This window comes from Mandrillus leucophaeus, unplaced genomic scaffold (assembly GCF_000951045.1).
Source record: "Mandrillus leucophaeus isolate KB7577 unplaced genomic scaffold, Mleu.le_1.0 Scaffold123, whole genome shotgun sequence".
Taxonomy (NCBI): Eukaryota; Metazoa; Chordata; class Mammalia; order Primates; family Cercopithecidae; genus Mandrillus; species Mandrillus leucophaeus.
This window is the reverse complement of record NW_012100654.1, coordinates 3,780,946-3,794,228: the sequence shown is the minus strand read 5'-3', so window position 1 is coordinate 3,794,228 and position 13,283 is coordinate 3,780,946. Positions and strand designations below refer to the sequence as shown.

The following is a 13,283-nucleotide window of genomic DNA, read 5'->3' as shown; positions in this document are numbered from 1 at the left end:
TGAGGACACAGCCACAGCCTGAGGGTCCCCCTGCCCATCACCAGCAGGCTCTACCCAGCAGGGTACACCCAGGCATATGCCCATCCCTGGGGTTCAGCAGGTCCTCGACCACCGCAGCCTCCCTCAACAGCCCAGGTCGGGCCACCCTAGCCCCGGCTCAGGGCGACTCACTGCGGCCAGCTTGTCGAAGCGGGCGAAGAGCTCGTTGAGGGTCATGACCAGTTCCTGTGCGGTGCACTGGGATGCCAGGCTGGTGAAGCCCTCGATGTCAGCAAACAGGATGCTGGGGAGACAGGCAGAGGAGGAAGACCCTGCTATAGGCTGAATCTTTGTGTCTCCCAGATTCACACATTACATTTTTTTTCTTCATTTTTTTAAGAAGAGGTCTTGCTCTGTTGCCCAGGCTGGTGTGTGGTGGCATGATCAAGGCTCACTGCAGCCTCGATTTCTCAGGCTCAAGGGATCCTCTCGCCTCAGCCTCCCAAGTAGCTGGGACTACAAGAGTGTGCCACCCTACCTGGCTAATTCTTTTTTTTTTTTTGGTAGAGGCAGGGTCTCACTATGTTGCCCAGGCAGGTCTCAAACTCCTGGGCTCAAGCAATCCACCCACCTTGGCCTCACAAAGTGCTAGGATTACAGCCATGAGCCACTGCACCTGGCTGCATTAAATCCTAATGCCCAATGTGATGGTATTTGGTGAAAGATAATGAGGTCACAAGGGTGGATCCCTCACGAATGGATTAGTGCCCTTATAAGAAGAGACACGAGAGCTTGCTTCTTCGCTTTCTGCTCGCCACCTTGTGACGATATAAGAAGGTGGCAGTCAGCAACCTGAAAGAGGACCTTTGCCAGACCCTGATCCCAGACTGCCAGCTTCCAGAACCATGAGAAATACAGTGCTGCTGTCTGTAAGCCCCCGGTCTTTGGTATTCTCTTAGAGCAGCCTGAACAGACCAAGACAGACCTCCATGAGGGAGCAGAGGCAGGGTTTGCGGCCAGGGCCCAGCCTGGGGCTCCTTGGGCCCGAGAGGGCTGCCAGCCAGCAAGAGTGCTGGGGGCTCCACACGGCTGCTGGGCAGGGGACAAAGAGGCCCTGGCACTGGAGGGCCGAGGATGCTGCCTCTTTCTGTTGCTATCCTCCTTCTGTGCTCTAACTGCACCCTCCCCCAGCCCAGGAGGAAGGCAGGGGAGGGGCGTGAGGCCTGGGTGTGTGCCTTAGGAGGGTGCAGGACAGGGGTCCAGGCCCCAACTCCCAGTCGTCTCTCAGGCCTGCTCCCTTTGACCTCTGAGCACACCCCAAGGGCGCTGGGCCCGCTCCTGGGGAAGAGAGGCCTTTGATGCCTCTGCTCTGGAAGGCATTTCAGGCCAGAATGGTGGCCCTGCAAACTCTGACTTCCCAATCCCACACAGAAGGGACTCTAGCCCTAAGCCCTCCATCCTGAGGGAGTCCTCTATCCCCTACAAGAAACACAGTAAAAGAGGCCCAGGGAGAAGAAAGGAAGACACAGCCTGTCAGCATCACTGGAAGCCCCCAACTCCTCCCTCCCAGTTCCTCAGTGCACCGGCTGGTGACAGATCTTTCACCCGTCCCTGTGGCTTGTGTTGCCTAAGTTGAAAACATTTTCTTTCCTTTTCCTTTGAAACGGGGAAGGAAGACCCCAGGACCAGAATCTGTAAGGGCCCCTAAAGTTATTTTTCTCAAAAGGGACACAAAATCTAAAAACTGTGGTGTACTGAGATGCTCCTGGCAGCCAGGCCTGAGCGGGAGGCTTCCAACATGTCATCTCACTGAGTCCGTGCAAGAGCCCTGCAAGCGAGGGGTCAGTGTCCCCATTTCACAGACGGGAGCCAAGTCTCAGAGCAGCCAGGCAGGATTCCTCCTCCAAGGCCTGTGCTCCTCCCCAGACACCTCGGGACTCCTGAGGCTCCAGAACCCAGTCTCAGTTTTAAAATTAATGATGGTGAACTAAACATATTTTGTCCTTTTATTCCAAAAATGCATGTTGGTACATTAAACACATCTTTTTAAATCAAATATTGGGCTCACACCTATAATCCCAGCACTTTGGGAGGCTTAAGCGGGCGGATCACTTGAGGTCAGGAGTTCGAGACCAGCCTGGCCAACATGGCAAAACCCCATTTCTACTAAAAATACAAAAATTAGCTGGGCGTGGTGGCACGCACCTGTAATCTCAGCTACTCAAGAGGCTGAGGCAGGAGAATCACTTGAACTCGGGAGACAGAGGTTGCAGTGAGCCAACATAGCACCACTGCACTCTAGCCTGGGTGACAGAGCTAGACTGTCTCAAATAATAAATAAATAAATAAATAAGATACTGACAAATGATAATTGCATATATTTATGGGGTGAGTGCAAAGTGATGTGATGATGTCACATATCCACCATGTGGAATGGCTGATTGGGCTAATCAGCAAATCCATTACCTCACATACTGCTCATTTATCCCTCCTGTCGTCTAACTGGAACACGGTACTCTTTGCTAAGCCTGTCTTGATATTCTCATGCTTTCACATCCAAGGCCCCGGAGAGTTGGTGCCTCCCAAGACAAGCCAATTCCCAGAGACAGTAAACAACTTGCCTTAGGGTGTGCCTTTCACACACAGACCAACCAACCCAGAGTCCACTGCTGACAACAATCTCTTGCCCTCACCACCCCAGGGACAGGCACCAGGGTCCCAGGCAACTTGGGACAGCCCCTACATACCGAGCCAGCGCAAAGACATGCTTCAAACCAGCCAAGCAGCTGCCTTGCTACCCTTCCTTCTCGCACAAACCACAATAAACGGCCCTGCTCCCTTGGCCTCCTGACTGCCCTGGTGCCTCCTCCTGTGGCCCCTGCATGGTGTGTCGCCTCCTCGTGGGAACTGTGAGTGACAATCTTAGCGGCAGTTCTCTCCCGATCTGTTGGCCTCCCCATCATAAAACCCACATTTTAAAACACACTACTTTAAGCTCACAGAAGTATTCATTTGTTCACACCTCACAACCACCCTGTCAGGAAATGAGGACGCAGAAAAGTCACCTGGCCAAGGCCACACAGGCAACCTGGCTCCACACTTTAGGAGTTGAACCAATCAAGATGATGCTGTCTGTAGGCCCCACAGACATCTTAAAGGGGTAAAGGCACTGTGAGGGAGGTGGGAGGACCTGTGGGAGCTGCTGCTGTGGTCCCAGACAGGTACAGGACCCCCCTGAGAGGAGTCACTCTCAGCGGCTGCTCACCAGCTCACACGAGGAGAGCCACAGGGCCTGTGGAAACAGGTTGGCCACCAGGAGTACATCCCAAGGCTTCGGCCAGGCTGTCCCACCTCCCAGGAGAAGCACAGGAGGGCAGCCCCCAGCCACTGCTGTTTCCCCAAATCCTGGCTCCTCTGGCCACTTCAATCCTAGCCTGGATCAACCAAGGCAACTGTAAGAGAGAGGTCAGAAAGAGTGGGAGAAATGGGGACAGGGACAAGAGATGGAACAAATGAGAGGGAGAGAAGAAAAGGTGAGGAGGTGGAGCAGAGAGGACAGGCCCTATCCTGCTAGGCCAGGGGACTCAGGACAGCAGAGAGCTGCTCCAGCGTGTGCAGCTGTGGGATGGGCCCAGAAAATGAAAAGGAATTTGGATTCTCCATAAGCTGTGATGCCCGGTGTCTGGTGTGGCTGGTGGGCCCACCATCCTGCCCAGAGGTAGGTACGCTGGCGTGTGCATGCCGGGGGGAGGGTGCCTGCAGACCCCCATCCTGGCCCACCCTCCGCCTCCCTGCCTCCCAGGTGGCTGCCCCCTCCAACCAGGGAGAAGGAGAAGGTCTTTCTCACAGTTTGTGAAAGCACCCCTTCCGTAGTTGTTCTGAAGATTCTTCTTCATAACTCAGGAAATCAACACCAAGGGAAGCTGGCGTCCAGATTGGCTGCACATGAGCCAAGGAGCATGTTCAGCCCCTGAACATGGCCAAGCATCCTCTTGGGGGATCCTCTTGGCCAACACCAGTACTTCAGACACAAAGCTGGCAGGCAGCATGACCAGTGGCTGGTCCAGCCCCGGTCTGAGGCTATGCAGCAAAGGCCTGGCTTTGGGGGCTGGAGATGCCCCTGGGGTAGGAAGGAAAAAGTCCCCTAATCCGGCAGAGGTAGGACTGCCACTGAGCAGGGTAACCTGTAGCACCAGGCAGAGTAGAAGAGGTGAAGAGGAGGAGGGTTGGGTACCCCAGACACACGAGGCAGACGTATGTGGTCCCAGGGGCTCCACTGCACTCCAGCCTCCTGTGCCTGCCTGGCTGACCCAGCCACTCAGGTGTGCCAGGCCTCTGCCCATCCGTGTAGTGGGATGGCCAGGCCACGATCAACTCCTTCTCCACAGATGACCCTGCTGGACCTTGGCAAGTGCATTCTTCCACGGCAACTCTTGTCACACGAGACCATATGGTCCTGGGACCAGACATCTCATAGAATCACCTGGGAGCTTTTACCCAGATAGGCCCCCTACCCCAAGCCCCAGAGATTCTGACTTAATCATCTGGGGTGGGCTCCGCTGTTGGTTGTCTTTGTTCTGTTCTATTTGTAGCTTCCCTGGTGATGCACTATGCAGCCAGGGTTAAGAACCACCACACTAGTTTAAAGGTTGCCTCAAGAAAGCTTCTACCACCCCATTTAAATTTACAACCTCTCCCATCTATCTCCCTTCTCTACCATATTTTTCTCCACTGACTAGGTTGTATATTACTGTTGTTTATTATTATGCCTCGGTCTGTCTCCTCTCACTCTAATGTAAACTCTCTGAGGGAGAGATTTTTTATCTACTTGATTCATGGCTACATCCCAGCCCCTAGGAAACATGCAGCTGAATGACTGCCTGGATGTGGCGCACCATGCCTACCTTGGCCTACCTTGGCCTCTGCTCTACACCCAGCACAACACCCAGACATGCAAGGTGCCCCTGGTAGTTCCCTCAGGCTGCTGTAACAAAGCACCACCAACCAAGTGGCTAAAAACAACAGATTTTTATTGTCTCGTGGTTCTGGAAGCTGGAGGTCTGAGATCAAGGAGTCAGTAGAGCCCTGCTCCCGATGAAACGCAATACAATATCTCCTGGTGTATTCCTAGCTTCTGGAGGCAGCTGTTACTCCTTGGCATTCCTGGGCTTGCAGCCACATCACTCCAGTCTCTGCCTCGGTCCTCACCGGGCCTTCTCCCTGTGTCTGTGCTTTCACAAGGCAGTCTCTTTTTCTCACAAGTTCGCTGTTCCTATTGGATTAGGGGCCCATCCTACTCCAGTATGACCTCATCTTTACTTGATTTCATCTGCAAAGATCCTGCTTCCAAATAAAGCTACATTCACAGGTACCAGGGGTTCAATGTATCCTTTAGGGGGATAAAATTCAACCCACAACAGTGCCTAATACTTATTTGTTGAAAGGGAAGAAACTTTACTGGTTCCAAAGCAAGTAAGAGGCACGATTAGTAACTCAAAATTGTGAGCTCTTCCTTCTGCCACACAAAGCCTCTTGGAGACTCAAGCATGTCACCTGAGACAGGAACCCATGAAGTCCACAGCCTGTCCCCCAGCAGACGCCATATGCACGGAACCAGTGGCTGAATGGGTACCAGGGACATGGGGACATGGGTGGTCTCTGGTTGTGTGCCAGGAGACATGAGAAACAACAGTGGTATGTGAGGAGCCCCAGGTGCTTTTGAAAACCTGTACCTCCCTGCAGCCTCCTGGGAATCCACTCTTCCTGGTCAGCTACTGAGGAACCAGGGAGGGGCAGGTCACTGCCTGCCAGGGAAGAGCCACTCAAAGCAAGGCTTCTATGCCAGGTGGGCAGAAGCCCAGGGAAGGTTGCTGCTGAAGCCCTGACTCTGAAGCCCCCAAAGCCTCCCCACACATTTATATAAACCCTGCCACCCCCACATCCCCCCACCTCCTGTCAGAGACAAAGTCACATTTCTCCGCAGCTTTGGGGGAGGATTCTGCTTAATGACTGTCACTTCTGCAGGCTCTTCGGTTTTATCCGGTTTACCCTACAGCAGACTGTCTGTTCTGCTGGCCAGGATTTCCTGATCTTCCCCAGAGTAACTCTGAAGGCCATGTCCCAACTCAGCGCTGGCCCAGACGTGCAGGAAGGTGCTCATTCATCTCTTAGCCCCCATCGGAGAGCTCCTCTTGGGAACAGGATCAGGCCCCCATGGCGGGTGCACAGAACTGAGGTAGGGCCACCCTGGCTGTGCACACTTCCCTAATTGCCTGCCATCCATCATTCACAGTCTCCTGCATTCTATTCCAGGGGCAAGAGTGGGAGACACAGTCCCAATTACCACAACAGGCCCTTCAGCCCTCCAGCAGCTTCGGCTCAGCTTTCCAAACCACGTGCGCTTTTGGTGAAGGGCATTTCCTCACGGTTGTTCCCACTTGCTGCTAACAGGCCCATGACTTTATGAAGCTGTCAGAGCCTGGCCCTTCTCCTGTGCACATCCTGCAACACCTCTGGACACCCAGGTGCTGAGCTCTCCTGGCGGTCTAGGGGAGCCTGTGGTGATGATCACCAGCTCCTCTGATCTCCTGCAGCCCTTGGCATCGTTAGAGCTCCAGGACCACATCAAGAACTGTGCTGAGTGGTAGAGGGTGGGAAGAGAGTATGGCAAGGTCTCAGCCCAACTCCCAGGAAGCTGGGAGCCGAAGGTGCTGGGGAAGTACCCGGGCGGGCCCAGTGTGGGCTGGGGAGGCTGAAGTGGCCACACCTCTGGATGGGCCAGTGGTCTCTTTCTGACCAAGAGTGCTGTCCCCTGCAGTGTGCCCTCTCCATTTGTCCCCTATCATCCAACCTGAAGAATCCTTTGGGCTCATGCCCCTAGTAAGGTACAGGAGGAGCAAGGAGTCACTCATGTCCTTTAGGGGAATCAGCACAATCAGGTGTGGTCTTATTAACACTGGGCTGAGATCAGACACCAGACGGCTGTTTTCCAAGGAGTGGAACAAAAAAAAATGAGAGAGGGGCATGTGAACTGGCAGCAGCCACAGGTCCATCCAGGGGCATAGGCTGGGAAAGGGAAAGGGGGAAAGGCCTATGGGAGCCTGCTGGACACGGAATGCCTGCACGAATTCCACCAGCAGGGAGAGCCTGCCCTGGGACGACCGCGCTCTCTCCACTCCTGCAGGGACAACAGGACGCCTTTCTTCAGCAAGTAGAAACCAAGACAAGGGGCCCAGTGACTGGTTTCACTGTCAGGACTGGGTCCAGGGGTCCTAGGTCGAGGCATGTCCTGGATTCGACTAGAGGCCTCCTGCAGGCCCCCTCCCGCCCACCCAAACCCCTCTCTTGTTTCTGCCTACCCAAATCCTACCCCTACTGTACATACGATAGAACGCCCCACAGCACCTACAGACGTTCTGTTTAGAAAGTCTGGAAAGATTTAGGGAAATGCTTCCTGAAGGAAAATCACACAAAAGGAAGAAGAAACTGCACCAAGACCTAGCAATAGTTAGTGACCTCGGGGGTGAGTCTATGAGTGCTTTTTCTTCTCCATACTGCTCTTATTTTCCAATTTCTCTACAAAGAACATACATTCTTCACATAATGAAAATGTTTACTTTTTGCCACACATGGTGGCTCATGCCTGTAACCCCAGCACTTTGGGAGGCTGAGGCAGGAGGAATACTTGAGCCCAGGAGTCGGAGGCCAGTTTAAGCAACATAGTGAGACCCGGTCTCTGCAAAAAAATTTTTTAAATCAGCCAGGTGTGGCGGCGGGTGCCTGGAGTCCCAGTTACTGGGGGGCTGAGGTGGGAGAACTGTTGGACCCCAGGAGGTCTAGGCTGCAGCGAGTCATGATCACACCACTGCACTCCAGCCTGGGTGACAGAGTCAGACTCTGTCTCAAAAAAAAGTAAAAGAAAAAAGAAAAATGTTGATTTTTTAAAAGGTTAAAAAATCGCATTCTTCTTTCAGGGTCTGATTCTAACCCTTCCGTCTTCATGGTGTCTTCCTTGACTTACCTCAGCCCAGAATGATACTTCCTATGTCTAAATTTTTATTAGAGTCATAATAAGTAACAGCTGATTCCAGCTGTTTCAAAGACATAGCAGGGCAAATTCAACTGGTCAGTGCCTCTTTGCTCCGTCTTGCCTCCCTTCTTATCTCCCACAGGACCCCTCATTTTGAGTCCAGAGAGCTAAAATAGTAAGTCCTTGCTGGCTACTGACTCCAGTCCCCACCAATCCTCATTCTGCATTTAAGGCAAACTGAGGCCTTTTGTTGAGACACAATCCCAGGTAAGGATGTGGAGGAATTCGAACCCTTGTGCACTGCTGGGAGGAAAGTCAAATGGTGCAGGTCCTCTAGAAAACAGGATGGCAGTTCCTCCAAAAGCTAAAGATAGAATCGCCGTATGATCCAGCAATGCCATTCTAGATATATACCCACCAAAACTGAAAGCACAGGCCAGGCGCGGTGACTCACTTCTGTAATCCCAGCACTTTGGGAGGCTGAGGTGGGCGGATCATCTGAGGTCAGGAGTTCAAGACCAGCCTGGCCAAAATGGTGAAACCCCGTCTCTACTAAAAATACAAAAATTAGCCGGGTGTGGTGGTGTGCACCTGTAATCCCAGCTACTAGGGAGGCTGAGGCAGCAGAATTGCTTGAACCCAGGAGGCAGAGGTTGCAGTGAGCCAAGATCATGCCACTGCACTCTAGCCTGGGTGACAGAGTGAGACTCCATCTCAAAAAAAAAAAAAAAAAGAAAGCAAGCACAGATATGAAAAAAGTATTTGTACACCTATGTTCCTAGAAGCACTATTCACAACAGCCAAAAGGTAGAAGCAACCCGGTGTCCATCAGTGGACACTCTGTATGGATCAATAAAATGTGGTATATTCAGACAATGGAGTATTATTCAGCCCTTAAAAAGGAAGAAAATCCTGACATATGCTATAACATGGATAAACCTTGAAGACATCATGCTAAGTGAAATAAGCCGGTCACAAAAAGCACAAATACTATATGTGTCCACTCACATGAGCTACCTAGAGTAGTCAAAATCATAGAGACAGAAAATAGAATGATGGTTTCCAGGAGCTTGCGGGAGGGAGGATGGGGAGTTAGAGCTTAATGCGTATACAGTTTCAGCTTGTGAAAATAAGAAAAGTTCCAGAGATGGATGGTGGTGATGATGGTTGCACAATGTGTATGTACTTAATGCCACTGAACTGTACATTTAAAAATGGCTAAGATGGTGAGTTTTATGCTATGTATTTTTATCACAACTAAAATAATCCATTAATTTTTTTTTAAAAGACCCAACCCTAGTGACTCCACCAACAGGGCCCCCTGGACTGTCAAGCTGCTGTTCCCGTAGCACTTAACTCCCTCACTGAGAGGGCTGGATATTCCCTAAGGAGCAGAGACGGTGTCTTTTTCATAGTGGCAGCTGTATATAGCAGCAGCTCAGTAAATGCTTGTGGAATGGATAAAATAATAACACAAAGACCACTTACATCTATAACTGGTATGGGAGTAGAGTTCAGAATACTTAAAAAAAATAGAGAGAGAGTCTTGCTCTGTTGCCCAGGCTGGAGTGTAGCAGCAAGATCTTGGCTCACTATAACCTCAGGCTCCTGGGCTCCAGCAATCCTGTTGCCTCAGTTTCCCAGTATTCTGGGCCTGGGATTACAAGCATGAACCATCGTGCCCAGCCCAGAATACTTTTCTTCATGTCAGGTTTGAGACAGGAATGCAGGGTGTTCACAGCCCCTCCTCATGTGGTCTGTTGGCTGAGGGTGTGCGTGGAAGGTAAACATTTTCCACCCTCTGCCTACAGGGTGCACAATCCACCCACGGGTATCTGAGTATCTTGGACATTGTCGTGTGGTCATTATAATTCAGAACCACGCTGCAGCAGAGCCAGACACCAGAGCAACCTGGGGAACGCAGCCAAGTCCTTGAAGGAGACAGGAGAGGAGATAGTAACCTTAAAAGTGGGAGGTGTTGGGGAAAGACTGAAGAGAGAGGGGATCTCTCCCCAAGACCCTGCCACACCCCTGATGTGTGGGGAGGTGGGCTGGCTACCTCATTGCCACACCAGGCTTGGCAGCCCCTCTGCCGGGACCCCAGCTGCAGATCCACAGGACTCGGGTGCCTGACCCCACCCATGCTCCATCCTGAACCCTGGAGCCCTGTGGGGAATGTTTCTTAGGCAGAGGACCAGCACACCCTAGAGGAGACGGCCTTCTCTCCCTTCACCCAAAGAAGAGTCTGGAATGATCTCTCACCCACCCACCACCTTTAAAACCTCAGGGCTCCAGCTCAGGCACAGACCAGTCAGGTGCAGTGCCATCCACACTAAGAACGAGCTCTCGTGAAAGCAGAGAATCCTTCAGAGCCCTCTCGGGCCTGGCTGGGGCATCCTCTGGCCCCTGAAACGTTTGGGGTGTTGAGTTACCTGACCTTGACTCTCACCTGGTTGTCTGCCCTGCCTCAAGGGCAATCAGTCTGCAGCCTCCTGGGCTGTGCAGGGCTGGGGGCCTTCCATGCCCTACCTCACCTCAGCTCCCAGCAGTCCTGCAAGGAGTCCTGGGCTAGATAGCTGGGCCCCCTCTTACGGATGCTGCTCCTCTGTGCCTTTTATCGCAATTAGAACAGAACAATAGAGCAGTACGTTGTCTAACATTAATACCCCATGAAGTCCGTGTCTCCTGGTCACTAAACCCTAGCACCTACAAGAGTGTGATAAACTCAATTGACTAATTATTCATTGTTTAGTGTCTTCTCTAACAGAAGACGAGCTTCATGATGCCAGCGATGATGTGTACTTTAATCTGTGTCGCACTGCCCGCCTCTAGCTGAGTGTCCTGCAGTGTGGCTGGTGGTCCCCAGTGATGAGGCAGAGGTCAAACACTAGCTGAATGGATGAGTGAACAGCCATCCCATGTTACAGATGAGGACTATCCCCATCCCATGTTACAGGTGAGGAAACTGAGGCTCTGATTAGGTACCTTGCCCAAGTTCCCACAGTCACCAGGCGGCAGAGCTGGGTGTGGACCCGTCTGCTCAACACAGGTGCTCATCTTGTTCCCTTCTGCTGACTCCTGGGCAAGGGTGAGCTGGTGATGCCAAGGTCTATCTGCATCTACCTTTGCTGTGACCCACGTGGTATGGCGCCTTCTCTGGCTGAGAAGGCCGAGACTGACTGATTTCTCCCCTCCCCAGGCAGAGTTCCAGGAGCTGTCCCTCCCTCCAGAATAGCCTCTGCTGGCATGTCCCAGAGGCCCTTGTCCCTCCCAGGTGTGGGGAGGGCACAGCCCCCCCAGCCCTGGTGCTGTCGGCTGCAGTGAACGCAGGTATCTGGGGTGGGGGAGGACAGGCAGGAGGGCTTGCAAGCCACCGGTGGATATTCCAGCATGGGCCCGGACTCCAACTGACCTGCTCCATCAGAAACGCTGAAACATTCCTATTTGTCACCACACATCAGACAGGGGAGACATCTAAATATCTCTAGGGGTCTCCAGGGGTCCCCTGGCCTCTGGCCTGCCTCTGCCCATGGCCAGTGGTGGCTCAGCACCAAAACATCCTACAGGCTCCTTGGCCAGTCCCTGTCTGCCCCCCAGGAGGTGTGTGCTGCACAACCATTCTCCTCAGGGGAGAATGAGGCCATGGACAGTGGTGGCCTCTGCCTGTCACCCCTCCCTACTCAAGACAAACTCTTCTCCCCAAACCCCCATCAGTCTCTTCCTCTTCCTTAGATCCAGGCCCAGCCTGTCATGCTGTGCAGTTGATTTATTTTTCTTGTGGCCTTGCTCTCAGTGGGGCTAGAGAACAGCATGTCATCACCCTCTCTAAATATTACAACTCTGCAGAGAATTGATGAATGTGACTCATCACCCTCCATTCTCCAACTAGAGAATCCCCAGGCCTTTCTTTGTTGATATGAGTGTGATCATAATCATAAAAATAACAGTAACAATAATAATGGCAGCTCACAATTACTGAACACTTGTTATGTGCCCGATATTGTGCTAAGCACTTTCCCCACATTATTCCATTTACTCTTTGCAACTCTATTATGTAGGTACTCTTCCTATCCTATTACACAGATGAAGAAACTGAGGTTCAGAGTGGCTCAATGCCTGTAACTTGTCCTGGTCACATGGCCAGGAAACAGCAGAGTAGAGGCAACGTGCAGAACTGCTTAACCCCAGAGCCTGGGCCTAACCACTGTGCCCCACTGGCTCTCCATGAGCCCAGCCTCAAAGGGTGTTTTTAAACTATGATGTCACCCCCCCATCTCGTACTTAACCATCAACCCAAGCCAAAAGTTCAACCCCAAAACAGAGACCAGAGTGAGCACTGTGTTTCTACCAAGGGCTATAACCAGTGCTACTGATGCAACAGGGAAAGAGGCCCCAGAGGGACATTTGCATATGATTGCTTGCAGTTGGCCTCTGATGTGTACCAGCCACCTCTGTCCCTGGCGATGTCAGAGTCAGAATCATCTCTGACCCCATGAAAATTATAGCATCTTGTTTTTTCTCTCCTTTCATCTCTTTCCTGATTGCCATCATTGATCCTGGCACATCCCAGACAGAAATACCCCCACTGTAGCAGGGGTCTGACGTGCAGGCCACTCTGTGATTAGGGCAGTGTTCTTTTATCAACCCAAAGTCACTGCCTCCGTGGGAGAGAGACAGAGGGAGGTGTCACCCCAAGGGCAGTCACCGTAGAAGAGGCCTGAGTCAGCCCCTCTGACCAAACACCCTTGCTAGAGGGCTGGGGCCCAAGAGCCAGCACCATGGAACGAGGAATAGGAAGATGCCTGCTGAGTGGGAGAAGACATGGTGACAGAGGGCAAGGAACTGGGCGAGGCGCAGGGGTGGCGGGTAAGCCGGCTGTGTTGGCCGAGGCAGGCTGGGAACCTGAGCTGGAGGGCCAGACTGCTCCTGAGCAGTGAATTTTCTGGATTTCCTTTGTGTTCCACTGAATGAGTGAAACCTGCACAAAGCTTGCGGAGCTGAGAGCAATCAAGGAAAGCACCTTTGTCCACGCTGTGCCGGGGACAATGCCTGGGCCAGTGAGGTGGTGAGGACAGGATCAGGAAAGAAAATTCCAGAAGGGGGAGCTCAGTGGCTTGGCTTGTACATGTTGGGACCACTTGGTGGGCTACCCCTTCCCACTTTAAACTTGAGCCTATGGGATCTGTTCTAATAGGAAGTCTGTTTCCTCACATGTCCTAAGGGGGAGATCCCTGGATTTTCAGGAACTGCCATCAGACAGGAAAGGCCCCTGGTG

The 13,283-nt window shown here is 52.4% G+C and overlaps 1 protein-coding gene across 1 annotated transcript in view; it reads right to left on the bottom strand.

Annotated features, from left to right (window-relative positions):
* ADCY5 (adenylate cyclase 5) overlaps window positions 1-13,283 on the bottom strand; it is a 163,997-nt gene that overhangs the window by 49,451 nt on the left and 101,263 nt on the right. Inside the window, exon 4 of the mRNA XM_011971554.1 lies at window positions 172-283. Coding sequence (XP_011826944.1) covers window positions 172-283 — 112 coding nt within the window. The remainder of the gene's footprint in view (window positions 1-171; window positions 284-13,283) is intronic.